At 33.8% G+C, this 20,781-nt stretch overlaps 2 protein-coding genes across 3 annotated transcripts; one reads left to right on the forward strand and one right to left on the reverse strand.

Moving 5' to 3' along the window:
* The first annotated feature begins 778 nt into the window (after positions 1-778).
* Positions 779-2,956, forward strand: LOC106799805 (uncharacterized). Its single transcript, XM_014779374.2, has 3 exons — positions 779-915; positions 1,868-2,006; positions 2,576-2,956. Exons 1-3 carry the CDS (start codon positions 803-805, stop codon positions 2,807-2,809), a joined length of 486 nt encoding a protein of 161 aa, XP_014634860.1. The 5' UTR covers positions 779-802; the 3' UTR covers positions 2,810-2,956.
* A 4,551-nt stretch (positions 2,957-7,507) lies between these two features.
* On the reverse strand, positions 7,508-19,681 carry LOC100805862 (TLC domain-containing protein 4-B). Of its 2 annotated transcripts, XM_003532033.5 has the most exons (10): positions 19,429-19,679; positions 19,065-19,184; positions 11,758-11,951; positions 11,554-11,642; positions 11,329-11,467; positions 9,357-9,431; positions 9,078-9,199; positions 8,926-9,001; positions 8,578-8,637; positions 7,508-7,794 (listed from the first exon to the last, which is right to left on the reverse strand). In XM_003532033.5, the coding sequence occupies exons 3-10, from the start codon at positions 11,890-11,892 to the stop codon at positions 7,666-7,668; spliced, it is 825 nt and encodes a 274-aa protein (XP_003532081.1). In that variant the 5' UTR covers positions 11,893-11,951; positions 19,065-19,184; positions 19,429-19,679; the 3' UTR covers positions 7,508-7,665. The 2 variants fall into 2 exon arrangements, with proteins under 2 accessions (XP_003532081.1, XP_006586049.1); XM_006585986.4 differs by lacking the exon at positions 19,065-19,184 and having other exon boundaries at positions 19,429-19,681.
* Between the last annotated feature and the right edge of the window lie 1,100 nt (positions 19,682-20,781).

Below are 20,781 nucleotides of genomic sequence, written 5' to 3' on the forward strand. Positions count from 1 at the left end.
TAAAGAAAGGGAAATAGTTCTTTTGCCTTTATTAGGCTTGAAAATAGGTTCTACACTACACCTATCTCTAGTTTCAATGTACTACCATACTAGGCTTTAATTAGCAATATTATTATATTAGCATTTATAACCATGCGTTCTAACTTGTAATGTTATTAAAAGAAATTGAGTACAAATTATGTGAGATGAAAAGAGGAGGAGAATACGATGATATTGCATCATGTAAAAAAAAAAGATGATATTGTAATATGCTACATATAAAAACTGTAATGTATGTATATTTGTAACTTTCTTTTTGGGGGGGGTGGAGATCGGGGCTAAGGGCCTAAGGCCTAGGCCCTAAGAAGAAAGACAAAATTATTAATAGCTACCAAAAAATACAATAGTTTGTGCATCAGTCATCATGACAATTAAGGAGAGAAAAGAAGGCACAAAATTGAAATTACGACCCTCTGATATACAAGAGACAGATCATGCTTTGACAGAATATTTGTAACTTGATTAGACATATTTCTATGCAATTCTTTCACCACTTTGCCCTAAATGAAACTCTTAATATAATTGCGCATGCGGCTATACCTACTGGAATTTTATTTTATTTTATTTTGTGGTTGTTTCCTAAAAACATGATAGGTAAACATGCAAATTTCTTGTGGTTGCTTCCTAAATATTATAATTGTCTGGTGAATTATATATATCTAATTGTGTCTACTTAATTATATCCTTCCCTTCTACTAAATTTTTCAATAAAATAATTTAAGGTTAGATATTTTCTTTATTCAAGAGAAATTTTGGGTTTTAGATGTACAGGAACATGAAGGGAGGTACGATTCTCACATCAATGCAACAGGAAATGGAAGAAAATGTGCATGTTAAGGATCATCACCCAATCTGCTCCAACTGTTCATCCCAAAGGTAAACCGTCCAAACGTATAAAAAATAAATCCTTGTCAATGTAGTAGATAAAACTTTAAATTAAATATGAAGTTTCTTTTACAACATCATATACAATCTTTTTTTAAACACAAACATATATAATTATAGTGTTCATCATCCAATATAAACTAATTAATATTTTTTTGGAAATACAAACATTTATTATATGGATTCAACTAGTAATTACTTGAACGTTAAATTTATATGTTAAAAAACATTAGGTCTTATAACGCTCTATTGGTGGGATGGATTCATGGACATTATTCGTTTTTATTTAAAATTGCAATGGTCCTAACTCTAATGATTGAATGATATTTCAGTTGTTTTATATAGAACCTAAGTGACAGGCTATTGACATACAACAACCTGTCAATCATTGACACAAAACCATTCACAAACTGACATAATTACCAAACTCTCATCACTTTCCCCTATTACAGCCAATGGCATAAAATAACCTGTGTAATAATGTCTATATTTGACTACTACCCCAAAAAGGATCTACATGCCATGTTCCCAGATGAGTACCAAAATGCTATTTCAGTTGTTTTGTTTAAAAGAAAAAAGAAAAATAATTAACTTTAATTTCATTATTTTAACATCAAACAGTGACACTATATTTAATGTTATATACAATTATTTCTATCTCTTATTAGTTTTATGTTTTGTAAGCATTCACAGTAAAAATATCATTTTTTCTTAAAATTTAGATATAAAAAAAGTGTCATATAAATCAAAGGAGTTAAATAAAACACATAAAATTATTATAAATTTATAAATATCGATCTTTAATTTTTACAGATAAAATAAATGTGTCATAAGAGTTGTACATAAGATACATATATTTCTGAAAGTATTACTGCTTTATCACTCTCTTTTTTAAATGCATGCCACTAATTGTGATCGTTAATTCTTTTACATCCTCTTTCAGCATAATCTTCAGATCACAAGGAACTAAATTTAAATTAAAGGCATCAAAATATGATACGGGGATTGTCAATCAAGAAATTCACCCGCTAGAAAATAAAGGACTTTCGCAGACCAGTGAAACTGATTATGATCTAAATCAGGTACTATTTTAATTTACTATTTGATATACTACATGTCAAGCTATTTCATTACTATAGAGATTCAAACTTTTCAAGTTTTAAAGCATTGAGCCATTTGTTTAGAAAACCTTCAGCATGTTTGGGTTGCAAAACGTTGTTTCTATTTGTTGACTTTATATACCAAAAAACATCAAGTTACTTTTATTTTCATTGCTTTTTTCTCTAATATTGAAAATAATTAAGGTGAAAATAAATTATTATTCTTGTAATAATTTATAAAAGTAAGAATGAAAATAATTTTCATCAGAAAAAAATGAATTAAGGGAGTACACCGAGTATTCTAAGGATTGATAATTGTATTACAAACATGCACTTGTAAGAGAAAAATAATAAGAAAGAAAATACATTGATATTTTTTTAATTGATATTTCTTCAGTTTAATTAATGACATAACTTTCGTTTGTACTAATAAGCTTAATGAAATCATTTAATATTATTATCGATGGCACATTAATTTATACTGAATAGTGAATAAACTTCCTCAACTCTTTCTTTATGATATTAAATATATTTATCATACTATTTTGCAGGAACCCGAGTCAAGTGCATGCTTATTTAGTGAATCGTCAAATGAAGAAAAGAGTAGGACAATGAAATTTCTTGATCTCTCACTCTCTTTCGGCTCTTCACCAATTCCAACAATGGACGGTGATCAAGAGAGAATGCGTTTTTCTTCACCAAATACAGCAGATAATCATGTTATCGATTCTAATTCTGTACAATCTCATGGGAGCAATTATATAAATTTAGACCTAACAATATGAATATGTATCATTTCTGTAACCACGTACGCAATATTTATCATAGATTTAGGGTTTTGGCAAAGATTTATAAAATTAAAGCTTTAATGAATTATTCTATAATCTCTAATAGTTAAAATGGTTTAAGGCTTTAAGTAGTCTTCTATTTAAGTTGCATAATATTGTTTTTATAGAGTTATCTTCTCTTCGTATTTAATGAGTTTTGGTTGTTTAGATTTAAGATTAGATCTGAACAACCAAAATTTTTGCTTGAAGTTGCCTTAAGGTATCCTGCATGAACTCAAATTGAAGTTTTCGCTTAAAGTTTCACAGAGCTCAACGACTTGATCATAGATACAAGTATACAACTAGTCTTTATTTTTTTTCTTAATCAGAAAACAAAAAAGATTTTATAACATGAGGTACCAGTAGTACCAATGAGAGTACATAAGGTTCAAAAAAATAAAATGAGAGTACATAAGGAAATAAAGATAGTTAGAGGATACGAAAGGACTTACCACACCTAACCTATCTTAACCATAACTGTAATAATTATGGCAAAATCGCTTATAAATAACACTTTTTCCTCTCTCTCAATTAGATAATACTTTTCGAGCTGTGTGAAACTTAATTAAACAGTTTAACTTAACTTTTATCTTTTTTAATCTATCATGTTTAATACCGTTAGTTCTAATTAACTTGAATTTGAATATCTATAAATAAATTATTAAAAATATAAATATATCATAGTATAAAATATTTATCACAAATTTTAAATATAATTTATATTAAAAAACATTTATTTATTCCAGATTTTAATTATAATATATCTTATATATTTAGAAAATTTTATTGATTTATTATAAATTATAAATTACAATTGTATAAAATATATATTTATTACCTACGATGCACACACTAAAATAGTTTTATGTGGTTTGAATGGGACTTTCAAATATACATGTTAACATTTTTATCATTAACACTTGAATTTGGTTTTAAAAAGACTTAGGATACATTTGATTTACTAAAAAAGGCAGGACATAAAGAATAACATTGGACAAGTAGTTGAATCATAAGATAATTTTTTATATTATATGTTATTTGATGGTCGATGCACTGTATAAGTAATTTCGTGTTGGATCTTGTTTGATGTGTTTATGTACTAGATAAAATAATATAAATTTTACTATATATAAAATCCTAGGTGCATTAGCAGCACCTTGATGACGCAACTAAGGAGAGACACCTCCACGAAGGAGGCGCGACCCTTGACACCACCGAGTGCAAGGCCTGATGGTGGCACGACTACATGACACAACCTAGCTGGAGTTGGCCAAAAGAAAAAAAACATAGCGAGAAGGAAGAAGATGACGATTGAAATATTTGAATAAACTAACAATAAAAATGAAGAAATAATGAGCAAAAAGGGAACAACAACCGTCCATACTGTCTTCGTTGGCGGCTAAGGTGCCCATGCTGGCGGCCCTCGCCAGTGGTCAATGTATGATGTTTGGAGAGTTTAGAGAAGGAGACACATGGAAAAAGAAAAAAAGTGTGAGATAATGAAAAGTCAAAAAATAAGGATAATATTGTATTTTTACTTTTGTTAGACACGCAACAAAGTTTGACAAATATTTTTGTGTTGTCCAGTCCCTTATGTTTTAGTGAATTAAACACATCCTTAAATGTATTTTTTTATACATATAAAATAGCTCATTTGAGTTTCACTATTTAAACTATCCTTTTATTTTTATTTTACTACCTGATATTTTTTATGCTCGATTTTAGTATATGTCATTAGTGATGATATGTTAAGTGATAACATGATACTCTATACGTTAAGCTACCATATTATTTGTTAACCAATAACATGATACTCTATTAGCATGTTATGTCATCACTTAACAAATTCTTATTGACTATGAATATTAAAATTTAACATAAAAAATATCAGGTAATAAAATAAAAAATATTTTAGGTAGTAAAACTAAAATGGACTATTTTACATGTATGGAAAACATATTCAAATCTTTTATAATCATGTGCAATGATATGTGACTATATATACAAAAGGAAAAAACTGCTGAAGAAGATACAAAAGTTTAAAAATAAAAATTGTGTTCTTTCAAGTTTCAACTCTCTGAGCAATTTTGAGTATTGTATGGATGTAAGTTTGTGGGACTCTCTTTTGTCACATAAAGGGTTTGACTAATCTTGGAGGGTTGTTTTATCCTAGAGACGACAAGGTCCTTATTTGTTGTACATTTCAGGTAGACATGTGAAACATCTTAGGAGGGCCACTTAGCCTTTGTTAGTTTTTTTGACCATGTTTGGTTTTTGCAGCAACACATCCTAAACACATAAGCTAATCAACACTAAACATAAAACACATCAAAGAAAAGAAGGATTATGTCTTCATGCCATTGAAGGCTCTCCACAATGTTCCCAAGAAAAGGATCCACCTTACAACATCTAACATTAATCATGTTATACTTGGTTTCCTTTGAGGTTTGAAATACGACATTTTAATACATGCTATCACAATATGGCCTATCTAAAGGATTCAATCTTCAGCAATAACAATCCATTTAATTAAATCTTTTCATAAATTTCTCCCTTATACATTTATAAATTCACTTCAAATTTATGAAACACTTTCACAACTTCAAAAAGCCATCGGTGTTTTAAAACATATGAGTATATTTGGAGAAATATTTAGTAAGCGAGAGACCCCAAATCACTCAACAAATTATAATTTCTCCTAGTGAAATTCTCCTTCCCCAAGCTATCGATTTTCAAATTTTCAAAACTAAAGTTGAATCATTTAATGTTTCTAAGTTATTTCTAACATCAAAGGTACATTCACAATATCATATTACTTAATCTCAAATTATATTATCAAAAAAAGGATATCATTCACTTTAAGGTAATTCAATAATAACATCGACAATCTAATAATATATATAATAATCTCAATTAATGAAATAGTCATCTCAACAATAATACAATAATCTCATCAAGAATATAGTTATCTCAACAATAATATAGTAATCTCAACAATGAACTAGTCATAAACTAAGCAATATATCATGAATATACACTAGTTTATATACCAATATTACAATTATCCAGTTGATGTTTATGGTTGACATGCTATTTCCTATGTTTTTGGGTTACAATCCCCTTCATTTTTCATTATGTGTCTATGACCTATGTGGGTTGTAATTATAATATATAGATTCATACCAACTCAATTAAGTTGATTCTTCCGTATGAAAGATAATAAGATTATCTACAACTTTTATGTTTACACCAATACTTGCTTTTGAAGTATACAAAGCCTAAATTATAAACAATGTGACACTTTTACTAAATCTTGACAGTTTGATCTTAGCTCACTTATTTGATAATATCTAGAGTTTGCACTTTTTTTTTTATTGAAACCAAAGCCAATAACTATAGCCAACATAAAGGGTTACAACTTTCATGAAGATAACCTCTCATAATTCTCACTCTAAAATTTGCTTGTAGGGCATTTTAGGAAATTTGCTCAGTTAGAATGGTCACAAATATTTTTGCTCAATGAACTCATGAATTCGCTCAGCCAAAATACTCACTGAGACTTCTCTTTTTCTCTTTGTATACAGCAAGACTGATAGCTTGCTAGGCAAATTACACAGACAAAGTATGCAAAAAAAAAAAAAAGAAACATTTTATTATTCTCCAAACTTCCTACTTTCAATGATTTTCAAACCCAAAATCAAAACTTCGAATATTTCTTAACAATTACACTTCATTAATAGGGAGCTTTCAACATTAGTAAAGCATGTCAATCAATCAATTATCATATCATCAATCAAGATTCCAAGTTCCATAAAATTTCAATAAATGTAGCATATTTTAGACATTGCTAAAATAATTAAAACTCTTTTTGAAAAGGTATGCAAAAGGCATCACAATAGCAAGTAGCTAGAATGCTAACTAAGTTGCACCTCACACCCTATATGATAATATACCTAAATTTATTAATGAAAAAATGCATTTAAATATTTTTCAGTACCTAATAGCAGCAACAAGCTAAGGTTTGAAACCTGAACCTCGTGCACAGTATCCAAACCTGCCTCTAGGTCAACTTCAAAGTTTTTAAAACTCGTTAAAACAAATCATTTGCTAATTTATTTTTAAGAAAAAATAATAACTAGATTAAAAATTAAAATTTCAATTTAGTAATAATATTTTTAATTAATCATTGGAGTCAATAATTATAATCTCTCTCAAATTAATAATATATTTTTAATCTATTTCATTTTCAATAAAAAAAGTACATTATTTTCTCTCTTTATTAATACTTCCGTTCGACTTAAATATAAACAACAACAAAAATTAGAATCAAATATAAGCAAATATTGACTACTTTCACCTTATTTCACCATATTATCTCAAAAATATCCTTCAATTATTTAAAATTTTATTTCTAATGAACGACATTTTAAGAAAAATGATTAATTCTTAAAAGCAAATAATAGGATTAAATGATATCAACTACCTTTTAAGTTTTGTAAAAAATAATTATCTTTTTTTAAGAAAAAACCATTTTAATGAGCATAAGAATAGTTTAATTTTACTTATGTTTAAGTTCAGGAGTATGATCTAAAGCTATTTAGATAAAATTAAAATTAATAATAAGTACTAATTAAGTGCGAGCCTTATACTATGGAGTAAGTAAATCTTCTCTCGTGTTTATATATATAAGCATTAAAAAAGAAAAAATTATACAAAAAAATTCAGATTCACGTGGAACTAGGTGAGGTTGATATCGACATGGGTAGGGGTAACCTATACATTTTCTTCAAAAAGGTTTCACTATGCAGAATTATTTACTGCCTCTTTGCCAATGTCTTCCTCAAGCCTTTGATAATCTTAGCAAACCAAACCAAGTTCATAACTGATAGCACCAATGGCACAACAATAACTAATATCTGCCCAAAGGTGTGCATCTGCTCAACCTGTTGAATAATTCAACAAAGCTATGTGATCCTTACCTTTCTCAACCACATCATTTACCAGAAATAAGATAAAAAAAATTACCCAACAGCTAAATTACCACACGTTATAAAGAAATTGCTGGCACCTGTCTTGAGTGACAAATAAGTTATCCAACAAGGTGCCAATAAGGGCTTATTTAGATAAACTTCTCCAGAAGTACTTATAGAAGAAGAAAATAAGAAGAAAAAAAACTCCATAAATAAAAATTAGCTTATGCATAAAACTAATATGTAGAAGTTTAATCATATTAACTTATCTAAAAACTGATTTTTAACTTCTGCATAAGCTAATTATAGCTTATAAAAAAAGTTTTTTTTCCTTTTTATTTTTATTTTTTCTTCCAAATTTCTTTCTAGAAAAGTTTATCCAAATAGGTCCTAAATCTAAATTCATTAGACCAACTTCACCAAATTTTGCCAAATTTTGGCCTCATCAGTTATTATGTAGAGATAGTGATTGTGGTATGCTTGTACACGTGTCTATAGACAGTACAACCATAGTACATATATCAATCCTTGCACCACAAACAACCCTACTGCTCCCCAAATGGCAAGCATAAATTCAAATTTTAGCTGATAAGAAGAAATAGGTAGATCCATGATCTAGGCCATTTATCATCCAAGAGAATAATGTGCAGACATCTTTTGAGTCATTAAAGGCCAAGAACTGAATGTCAAAATCTGCTACCTACAAGGCACTACGCAATGGACAACTTATCAATTCAGGGTGCGAATAGTTATTACCTCATCAAAGTGCAAGTAGACATGGTAAAACATGTATATGAACAGAAGTATTCTGGCAACCTGCAGATGGACCATTCTGGTAAGCAAACCCAATATGACAAAAACGAGAATACTATATATTCAACATATGATATTTCAAAATAAGAACAAACACACATATCTTACACTATCAACTAATTAGAAATCACCTTCGATTTGACTTTAAAGTAATTAAATAATTGTTTAAAAAAGTAACAATTTTACCATATATGAAAACAATCCATGATTGGATGACATTATAAAAACTTTTACATTGTGAGTGCATTCTATTTTATATATGTGTGTATGTATTTCAAACAATTGACTCACCAGCCAAGAAATAAATATTACAACCCCATTGATGAGATAAGCTTTGGACTTTTTCATTCCAGCTACATCAAGATACCTTCACAAACACCACAACATTAACAAAGAAAAATATTCTATGACATAGTAGAATTCGACTATAAGAGAAAGATTACCATCTCAAATTGATCCCTGGAGTAGTTGTCTCAGAGATCAGGACCATGAATGTGTAAAGCTGTCCTTCCCCAGTCAACATTGCATATGCTACTGCTACCAAAGAAAACAGATGATGAATCACCTGAACCAATGTTAATATGAAGTCAGGTTAAATCCCGACCATAATCATCTCCAGCTGGGTTCCTATCAAGTGAAATTTCTTAAAATTGATTAAGAGAGTTTAACTTCACATGAAAGGTTGGCTTAAACTATGTAAGTTAAAAAAATATTATCCTTACATACTCATATCCACCAAGAGCAGGAAAAAACCATAATATTGTCCCTAGATCAGCAATGAAGTAACCAACAGAAACCTGTCACAATAAATATCAAACACAAGAAATAAAGACTTCAACTGATAAAACAAAGTGATGCAGAAAGCAGATCAGAAAATGGTTGTTGAATGTATAAGGACAATGAAGATGATAACAATTCCCAAAGTTGATTTGAATCATTACAAGTAAAAAAGAAATAAAATGAATTCCTGAAAAAGGAAATGCTAGCAGAATACAAACATCAAGAAAATCTTAAGAGCTATTACGTCAAAATGTGGCTAGGACATTGTTTCAATCACAAAACAGATTATGGAAAAGACAGCACTGTATATTAATAGAAGGATAAGTCTTTGAGGATTTGACAAAACTCTTAAATCTAGTCACCATAACAATTAAAAAAGAAAAACTCGAAGGCGTCTTATAAAAGAACAAGCTCAACAAATTAATAAGCTCCACAAGATCCCAACCATCTAAAACCATGTGATGTGATTTAAGAGATGCAAAAGACAAATAACGTAAAGAGAGTAAAGACCGCAGAATTAGCAATCAATATAAATGATATTGCAGAAATTGCATCTAATAATATCAATGTGATACAGAATAGAGACCCAACAGGGTACAATTCTCAAGATAGTAACCTTCCAGGCAATTGAGAGACATGAACCTCTGCCCCGCCAATGAGTTCCCAAAACTCTTCTCTCATGGTTTCCCTCCCTCCCTTTTTATAACAACCTCCCCTCTAGTTTGTTACGTAAATAACTATAGTTAGTTTTGTGCAGTTACATTGAATAATGTCCCATTGATTCCTTGCTGCCAACCTATTCCTCCTCCTATAGGTATTTATTGGAGATACCATCAGTATCAGTTTAATATGCTTAAAAGACATTCTTTGACAATGTTCATTGAATGTCAAATAGAAAATGTAAGAAGAGGACTCCAAATTTCATGTTATGTTTGTCCAAATTAACAAGATTTTTGCCTAATTTCATATATATGCAAGTCCCAAACCCCATCACAGGAAGAGTTGGAGAGGGTATATCTATCATAGCAAGTCCAAATCCACAAAAAACTTTAGCAATCAAATACAGCATTCCTGCCACGGTTCTATAAATTTTGGGAAACTTGATAAACAAAGTGTGCTTAATTGTTGCTTCAATGATGCAATATGCATTATTTTATAGTTTTGCATGTTCTAATTCCTTGGTCAGTGCTTAAATACAACTTGTTTATTTTCTCGTTATGTGATGCTTTTGTTTTTTTCTCCCAATCCCAACATGTCATTTTACAATATTTGAAACTCCACTCATCAGTTACTACTAATCAAAATGCTAGACACAACAGTTTAAATTTCCATGAAAAAAAATGGTGATCAAGGTGATGCTAATTATCTACAAGGCTGCTTGTCATATAGAATAATACAAAGTAACCTAACTTCAAGACCATATACATACTTTATCTCAAATCAGAATTGTAGTTGTGAATTGCAGAGATTTAATAGACAATCTACCATTAATCTTAAGAGATCCTTCTTTATCGGCTACACAGATTTTTCTTTTACTTTCACAATCAAGCTGTATTTTAGATTCATCAAGTCTAGTTCTTTTTTTTGGCATAAACAGAAGTCGGTAACTTGTCTGCTTTTCACTTTACTAATTCTGTAACCTAGAAACTCAACCAAAAGCAAAATTTCTTGCTGCCACGAACTCTAATACTTGTACATACAAAATTCACTTGAAATGATCTGATGCACATAAAAAATATATATATAATTTCTAAACACAGCATTTACTATCACATGCTCTGGAAATTGCATTTGAACTAGAAACTACTCAACCCCTTGTATATGGTTCATTTCAGATACCACAATAGTAATGGCATGATTTCAAAGGAAGAGAAAATACAAACAATAGGGAAAAAACATCTAGATTATTCTTACCCCCAGTGCAAAAGTTGACAATGAAGAGCTTCGCTCAGTAATAAGTTCAGTAGACTGGTAGTCAGAAAATAGATTTGAGCAAAACACCATGTACAACGACATAGATGTTATGAAAATGGCATGTATAGTTGATATAGCACTGCACAAAGAATGAAAGTCTATAAACATAGTGTATCATGAGCAACAAAAGATATGTTTTTCTACTCAATAGAAAGATCCAGTCACCGGTTGTTCCACTCAATACGTTGGATTTTGGAGAAGTTGGAATAGATCTTAAAGTAATTAGAACCAATATGCTGAGTAAGCTCATAGACCTGAAAAACAGGACAGGAAATAATTAAAGAAAATGAAATCACAATAAATTTAATGTGTCTTATATGACATTCTTGAAGAAAAATATAGAATGACAACATATTGCAATCTAGATACCATCTTGCAAGCTAACATGCCACTAATAACAGAAGTATATGGAATCAGAGAGTCGGCTAGTAAATATTCCTTGACAAACAAATTAGCCCGGTTCTGGTAAGATTTGAATGACAAAATATCTTCAGAAGCCAACATTGCAACACTACCCTTTTGATTGAGAAATCTCTTGATTTCCACCTCCAGTCACCTATTACCTGAACAAATACAGTTTGAAGACAAAATATTAAGAAAATTTAAACCCAATAGGATACATCACAACATAGAATTGCTACTGTGGCTGACACAAAAAAAAAAAATGAGTAGAGAGAGAAACACAGGGTGGGGGAGAGATAGACTGAGAGGTAAGAGAGTATGGCGTGATAGAGCAAGCTTCGGGGAGGCATCCCGACGGCATTATGCCGGAAACATAGGAAGAGCTAAGCTGAAACACACGGTGACTAACTGGAGAGATCATAAGGATATTACATCCTTCTATTTCTCTCGTTTCGTCGACGACATCATAGAGAAAGAGCTCTGGTACCATTTCAAGAAATGGGGGGACGTTAGGGAAATCTTCATCCCAAACAGAAGAAACTTCACGGGGAGAAGGTATGGCTTTGTTAGGTTCAAAGGGGTACAAGATATCCCTTATCTGGCGAGGCAGCTAGACAGGATTGTCATAGGGGGGTTGAAATTGTTCGTCAACCTCCCAAAGTATGGAAGGGAGGTGCAGAGGGAGGCAGCGGGAACAACCCAAACAAGGCCGTGCACGGACAGAAAGCAAGGAGCTGAGGTTCGAACCCACCACACGAAGCCAACATCATACGCAAATGCGCTGACAAGAAACATCAGACGGTCGGGATATCAGATAACATCAAACACCCCCATCAACCATAAAACCTCTTCATCCTCGGTTCACATTGAAGTTAAACCAGAAGATACCTCGTGGCTGAAGGAAGCGTGGATAGGGCCCCTCAAAAACCAAGCTTTGTTTGAACGATTGGAGGACGAGCTTCTCTGGGAGACTGGAATGGATGTAACTCCTAGATACATGGGTGACGATCAAGTCCTCTTGCAAGGTCTCACTGAAAATGAAGCGCACCAACTCATGAGTGGAGGAAGAGCAGGAGGAATAACGGTATTCTCCTCTATTGAAAGGTGGAGCCCAAGTCTGTGCGCAGGATGTCGGCTTACATGGATTCAATGTTGGGGGATTCCTGTCCAGGCATGGAACCCAAAATACATTAACCAGATTGTAGCCGTTATGGGAGAGCTGGTGGATTTGGACGATTCAATGGAGGAGAAAAGAAGATTGGATAGAGCGCGGGTCCTCATTAGGACTCCCTGGCGGCCATTAATTCAACACACGGTGGAGGTAATGGTCGGAGACGAGAAGTTCATGGTTCACATCGTCGAGGAGTGTTGCGGTGGCTATTCAGACTGTCTTCGGAGAAGGAGAAGTGTCGGAGGGTCATCGGAGGAGATTAACTCCGATGATAGCTTCCTTGACAGCTCCTCGCACATCAACTGGGACCTCGCGGAAAACGTCCCACATTTGCCAGAGTTGGAATCGTGCAGTGATCTCCACGGAGTCATCTCTAAGAATCTTGGCGGCGTCGAAGACCAGGGGTCGCCACCCCGGCCATACCTATTGGAGTTGGAATCGCGTTCCGCATGTCATGGCGACGACGCAATGGCCTTGGCCGGCGCCGAAGACCAGGGGACAGTCCTTTTATCCTCTGGTCATAACGACTGCTGCGACTCACTGGATAATAATCTTCGGGTCAATGGAGATAATCAAGTAACATCCCTGCATTTCGGCCACAAAAAAGGGGGTGAGGCAATGGGTCAGCCTACCTAACAGGGATGCAGTGTCACAGGATTATCACCAAAACAACAATGAAGGTAACAGGGGGCATAGTGGGCTGGCAGAGGGTCAAAAGGATTTTGGTGCAGAAGCTAATGATGTGGTCCTGGCTAAGGATAGCTTGGATACACGTGGCAATTTTAAATATAAGGAGTTGGAGGGACATGTATCTGAAGAAGCACCACGTATAACACATCAGGATGAGCATATTTCCAATTATACCCCCAAAGACAAAAACTCCAAATTGGGCTTTAACCCACAAGCAGGGGGGGTGGGAATTCAAGGCAGGTTTATTCTCGGCAGAGGAGGTGCCAAAAGAAATCAGATTTGGGCTTTCTTCCCTCTAATTCAGGATCTGCATCACACAATGGAGACTCACAACAACAACACACAAACACTTTGACACAGCCAGGGGAAACACACAATGACATTCGGGATCTTTCCTTGCAGCAACAGCTCAGCAATGGAGTTACAAAGGCAATCCCAGTCTTGGATAATCAGTACACTATTGAGGCAAGTCAGATATGGAGTATGGCCAAACAATTGGGCCTCACTGGAGAAGGAAGCAAGAAGGCAGTCATTCAAAAATTCCGGCAAATGGAGGAAAGGGACAGGGTAGAAGCAAATAGAAGGGCTGACAGCAACAGGAATCAATGAATATAATTTCCTATAATGTTAGAGGCGTAGGAAGGGGTGTAAAATGGGGAGCAATTAGGAGACTGATCAAGCAGGAGGGTGTGGATATAATTTGTCTTCAAGAGACAAAGAAAGAAATGGTGGATAAAGCTATGTGTCAGGCTTTATGGGGACATGTAGAGGTAAGTTGGGAAATGCTGCCAGCTATCAGTTTAGCAGGTGGCATACTATGTTTGTGGAGTGATAAATCATTCAGACTACAGAGGAAAATCACTGGTAATGGCTTTATTTTAATGGTTGGGGAATGGGTCCAAGAAGCACAACTGGTCACCCTTGTTACTATTTATTCTCCATGTGACATACACAATAAAAGAATTTTGTGGGACACAGTAAAACAGTTAAGACGTTCTATGGATGGGGGGCTGTGGTGTATTTTGAGAGATTTTAACTCCATAAGAAGCCCTGATGAAAGGTTTACCAATGTCCAAAGCTTGCCCGAGGACAGCTGTATCAAAGAATTTAATGAGTGGATAGATGATTTGGAGGTTTTGGAGGTTCCTTGGCTAGGCAGAAAGTTTACCTGGTATAGACCTAATGGCGCATCTAGAAGCAGACTTGACAGGTTTTTAGTTTCTCATGACTGGCTGCTTAGATGGCCCAGCAGCATTCAAGCTACACTTGCAAGGAATTTTTCGGATCACTGCCCAATTGTGCTTCGTTCTAAGGAGATTGATTGGGGCCCAAAACCTTTTAGAATTATGGACTGCTGGCTACTTGATAGATCATTCAAGGAAACTGTTCATCATAGCTGGACATCCAATCAGCAATCAGGATGGGGAGGATACATCCTTAAAGAAAAATTTAAGAAACTAAAGCATAGCTTGAAGAGATGGAATAGAGAACATTATGGAGATACTTTTACAAAGGTAAAAAGGATTGAATCTGAATTAAACAAGTTGGAGGAAGACACAATCCAAAGACAATTATCCCAACTAGAAGAGCAGAAAAGAAAGCAGCTGCAGGAAGATCTTTGGGCAGCAGCCCAAGCTCATGAGTCTTTGTTGAGACAAAAATCGAGATCAAGGTGGATCAAGGAGGGTGATTGCAATTCTTGGTATTTTCATATGATGATAAATGCAAATCGTAGTAACAATTCTTTAAAAGGGGTTTTGGTGGATGGAGTATGGACAGTCGAGCCTCATAAAGTGAGGGAGGAAGCTAGGGCTTTCTTTTCACAAAGATTCATTGAACCAGACCTTCATAGGCCCAAACTGGATGGCATTTCTTTTCAAACCATCACCCAACAGCAAAACAGTATGCTAGTGGCACCTTTCTCGGAGGAGGAAGTGAGGAAAGCAATATGGGACTGTGGTAGTGACAAGAGCTCTGGACCTGATGGGATTAACTTCAAATTCATCAAGAAGTTTTGGCAGCTAATCAAGCTTGATGTCCTCCGTTTTTTAGATGAATTTTATGCTAATAGTGTTTTTCCTAGGGGATGCAATGCATCCTTCCTAGCCTTAATTCCAAAGGTGGCTGACCCCCAGTATTTGAACGATTATAGACCTATATCTCTTATAGGCTGTATGTATAAGATTGTGGCGAAGCTATTAGCTAAGAGAATGAAGAGAGTGCTGCCCACCATCATTAATGAAGCCCAATCAGCTTTCATTGAAGGAAGACATTTACTTCAAAGTGTACTTATAGCTAATGAAGTGATTGACGAAGCTAAAAGGAGCACTAAATCTTGCCTTATTTTCAAAGTTGACTATGAAAAGGCATATGACTCGGTGTCGTGGGATTTTCTGTTATATATGTTGAAGAGAACAGGCTTTAGTTCTAAATGGATAAGGTGGATGGAAGGGTGTTTGAATTCTGTCTCAATTTCAGTCTTGGTAAATGGCAGCCCCACAACGGAGTTCATACCTCAAAGGGGTCTTAGACAAGAGGACCCTTTAGCTCCATTTTTATTCAATGTCGTAGTTGAAGCCTTGAATGGTTTGATGAGGACAGCTATGGGAGCAAATCTGTACAAAGGTTTCCGTGTTGGATGTAATGATGTTTGTATTAGCATATTGCAATATGCGGATGACACGATCTTTTTTGGTGAGGCTTCTATGGATAATGTAAAAGCTATCAAAGCTATCCTAAGAACTTTCGAATTGGTGTCTGGTTTAAAAATCAATTTTGCTAAGAGTTGCTTCGGCGCTTTTGGTATGAATGATCAGTGGAAGCAAATGGCAGCTAATTATTTGAATTGCAGTTAGCTGGTTCTTCCTTTTGTTTATCTCGGCATTCCCATAAGGGCCAATCCGAGGCGAGCTTGTGTGTGGGAACCCATTATCCAAAAATGTGAGAGAAGATTAGCTAGGTGGAAGCAGAGATATATCTCTTTTGGGGGGAGAGTGGCTCTTATTCAATCAGTACTTACATCACTTCCTATTTATTATTTTTCCTTTTTCAGGGTACCACAAACTGTGATCAACAAGTTAATCAAAATACAGCAAAGATTTCTTTGGGGAGGGGGACATGACAGCAAAAAGATTGCATGGATCTCATGGGAGACAGTATGTCTACCCAAAGACAAAGGGGGTTTAGGCATTAAAGATATCAATACTTTTAATTTGGCCCTCCTTGGTAAATGGATGTGGAATCTTATGCACCAACAAGGGGCTCTTCGGGTTGCAGTTTTGGAGGCTAAATATGAGGGTTGGAGGGGTCTAACTGAAGAAGGAAGCTCAAATCTACAGTCAATGTGGTGGAGGGATTTAAAAAGAGCTATTCATCAGTCACACCATGGTAAGATCCTACAACATGAAATCAATTGGAAGGTAGAAGCAGGGGATAAGGTAAAATTTTGGGAGGATAGGTGGATTTGTCATGAGCAATCACTAGCTGAAAAGTATCCTAGGCTTTACATGATTTCTGCTCAACAACACTAGCTCATTGGACACTTGGGGAAGCATAACAACTCTGGGTGGGAGTGGAATTTTAGCTGGAGAAGACCGTTGTTTGACAGTGAAATTGAATTGGCCATCTCTTTTCTTTCTGAAGTTGAAGGTAAATCTATCCATAATCATGGATCTAATAGCTGGGAATGGGCAGCAGACCCGTCGGGTATCTACTCTACACATAGTGCTTACTCAATGTTTTGGGAGGAGGCAGCAGTTGAGAGCCTTGAGGAATGTTTTGAGGAGCTATGGAAAATCAAGATTCCTAGTAAAATTGCGATTTTCGCATGGAGGTTGTTTTGGGACAGACTACCTACAAAATCAAATTTAAGGGCTAGACAAGTGCAGATTTTGGATATGACATGCCCCTTTTGCAGGGTGGAGGAGGATGCATCCCATCTTTTTATCCACTGCATTAAGATCCAACCTTATGATGGGAAACAATGTCTTGGATAAATTTGAAGGGTGCCCCTCCATTGAGCACAAAACATCACTTCATGCAGTATTCCTTTCTACAGGTAGAAGGCATCAGGACTAGGAGGTGGCAAATTTGGTGGTTGGCTGTAACATGGTCCACTTGGCAGCTTAGAAACCGAATCTTATTCTCCGCTGCAACTTTTGATGGAAACAAACTGTTTGAAGACGCGACTTTCCTAATGTGGACTTAGCTTCATAATTTGGAGAAGGATTTCACATTGCATTTTAATCAATGGTCGAGTAACCTACGACAAGGTTTTTTGCAGCAGTAGGGATTACATTTTTGCATCAAAACACATGTATATTTTTTCCATAGTTTGGTTCCCAATCAGACTTATGCTACCTGATTTGAGGAACCATTTTTATGGAGCTTAACATTATAATCAGTACCTCTGGTACTTCCTTTATTTTATATATATATATATATTTGCCGATCAAAAAAAAAAAAACATCACAACATAGAATTTAAGGATAATAATAAGCTGTATAAAAGTTACCCATATCCATGGAAAAAGACAATTGAAAACAAGAGAGTGGTGCTTAGTTAAAAAATGGAGAAGCTCTAGCCACCTCATTATTCTTTCAAAATACGAAAGTTTACAGAGAAAACATTTTTCTAATTCTTTACTTTTAAGGTATTGTCTCCTCAAAACAAAACAAAATTATTGTCTAGCTCTTCCACTGATTGAAAAATTCAATTAACAAATATATGAATTTTTAAGGTGGGGCGACATGGTTTTTCCAGAGGAAATAAGGTATGCAAAGAAAAAGCAGGATAAGGTATCCTGGTTATAGAAAACAACACAGAATATCATAACCCAAAAAATTAGTATTGGTGTCAAAGTGCTTTAAAATATCTCTCAGCCTGCTTAACATGGTGATTCCCAAGAAGAAAACACCCTGAAGCACATCAAAGAGAAGCCATGAAAACAATCTTTTCTTTTATTTGATCCTGCCTCTGTGTGTGTACATAACGAACTTTTACCAAAAGCTCAAAAACCTATTCCAATTTCCAAATGTAGCTGATTGGCAATGCAAAAATAAATAACAAAAACAAACTAACAGTAATGTCACCGATCATCCAACCGACACAAGCAAAGGAAAACCGTTAATATCGTGTTGCGAGATAATAAATTATTCATTTTGAGATGCTAGAAGGAAAAAGAGACTCTAATATATGAACACAGTTTATAAACGATGGGAATTATTATGGATAATAAAACTAAATAATTAAAATCAAGCTACTATGCCCAGAAATGAATCAAGCTTGTCTTCTGCAATCTGCATACCAGTAAAGTCTGCAGAGCTGATTATTAGAAAAGAAAAAAAAAACGGCCAAATCAAAATAACAGAGCCACAATAACCGGAAAAAAGAGGGGATAAATTTGTGTCACCACCTTATTATTGGAGCGAAATATCCACCGATTTCTTTTTTCATATACATCGACGTTGTTGATGACTAATATCTGCTGGAAACTTGGCTGGTCATCTTTAGCAGAGTCTCTCCTCCCAATACGCTTAACAAGTTTTTGGAAGTTTAGCATTTTAAATTGACTTATTACAACTATTAAAAATGTAAAAACAAAAACAAATTCGACAATGAATCCTTTTAAACAACAATGTTGCACTCCAATTTAAAACCTTTTTATGATTGAACAATAATTATAAAAATAAGAACAACTAGCATCATCTAAATGTCCCAATCAACAGAACTGGAAATTTAAAATTTCAGCATTGGAAATGAGGATCAAAACACCGTACCCTGTGGAACGATGCGGTGCAGTGGAGGGAATATGGAAGAATCGCGATCCTATACTGCGTCGTTCAGAGATTCATTCAGAAACGGGTTGATTGATTTGGGGGAATTCAAGAAACCCTAGAAGAATGAAGATGATCAAGTTAGCGGATTGAGATGACCCACAGAATCGTTACGAAACCGCCAACCGTTGTTTTTCCCCCTTTTTTCAAGAATAATAGGATATTAAGGAAATTTTTTTATTTTTGTCAATCACTAATTATTCATTTTTACTATTTTAGTATTTTAGAGTAAAATGACCTTTCCCCAAATGATAGGTTATAGGGATAGGATGAATGCATGATGCAGCAGCCTTGGAATCTATATATTTATTTATAAATAAAAATTGTTGACTTGCAAAATAAAAAGAAAAAAAAATGTTGGGACGACTTATGATTAGGTAAATTAATGCATAGCTCGAGGATTAAATAAGCTATTTATCTTATTTAATAATATAAAAACAATTTTTATAAAAAAAAAAAGGTTTACAATCATATAAGATTAGGGGTGAGAATAGGTCACATCGACGTCTACCTACATAAAGTCTGAAATGACTTATTTAATTAAAAGGTTAGGCTCAGACTTTTTTAAAAACTTATCGAATTAAATAGACTAGGCTTAAGCTTATTAAAAAGCCTTTTAAGCTCTGATAGGCTGACATATATATATATATATATATATATATATATATATATATATATATATATATATATATATATATTATTTTTTGGATACCAATTTATAATTGTATTATTTTTTGGGTACAATTAAATTTTTTTTTTAAACTAGTAGACTTTGATTACACATTACTGTTTCGCAACTTCCATTCCTATAATTAAGTAATACTTTAATTACAATGTGAGTCATGTGTCCTTTCATATTCTTGGTTGTTTTTACTGGCTTTTCTATTCCTTTTTCCTTTTTTTAAGTTGAGCAAAAGAGTATTAAAGATTCAATACGAAGAAGGCTTTTAAAAAAGGCTATCAGGCCAGGTTATGTTTTTAAAAAGATCAGACCAAACCAAAATGAAAGTCTTTGATAGGTTATAGGTCAGTCTGAGGTCTCAAAAATTCATTGAAGACTAGACTCAGATCTTTTAAAGTCTGACCTGACCTATTCTCACACATAATTAAGACACTGTATTTGTCAAATTCATAATATTGTTAAATTGAAAAATCTTAATATTTGTTACCATTACTGTAGTTAAAGAGAACAAACATTTTTCATCTTAAAAACTCAATAAGTATTTTACTTTAATAAAAATATGTTTTATCAACAAAAGAGTGTGTTTGATAAGATTTTTGAGAAATGTATAACAA

The sequence above is a fragment of the Glycine max genome, chromosome 8, assembly GCF_000004515.6.
Source record: "Glycine max cultivar Williams 82 chromosome 8, Glycine_max_v4.0, whole genome shotgun sequence".
Lineage (NCBI taxonomy): Eukaryota > Viridiplantae > Streptophyta > Magnoliopsida > Fabales > Fabaceae > Glycine > Glycine max.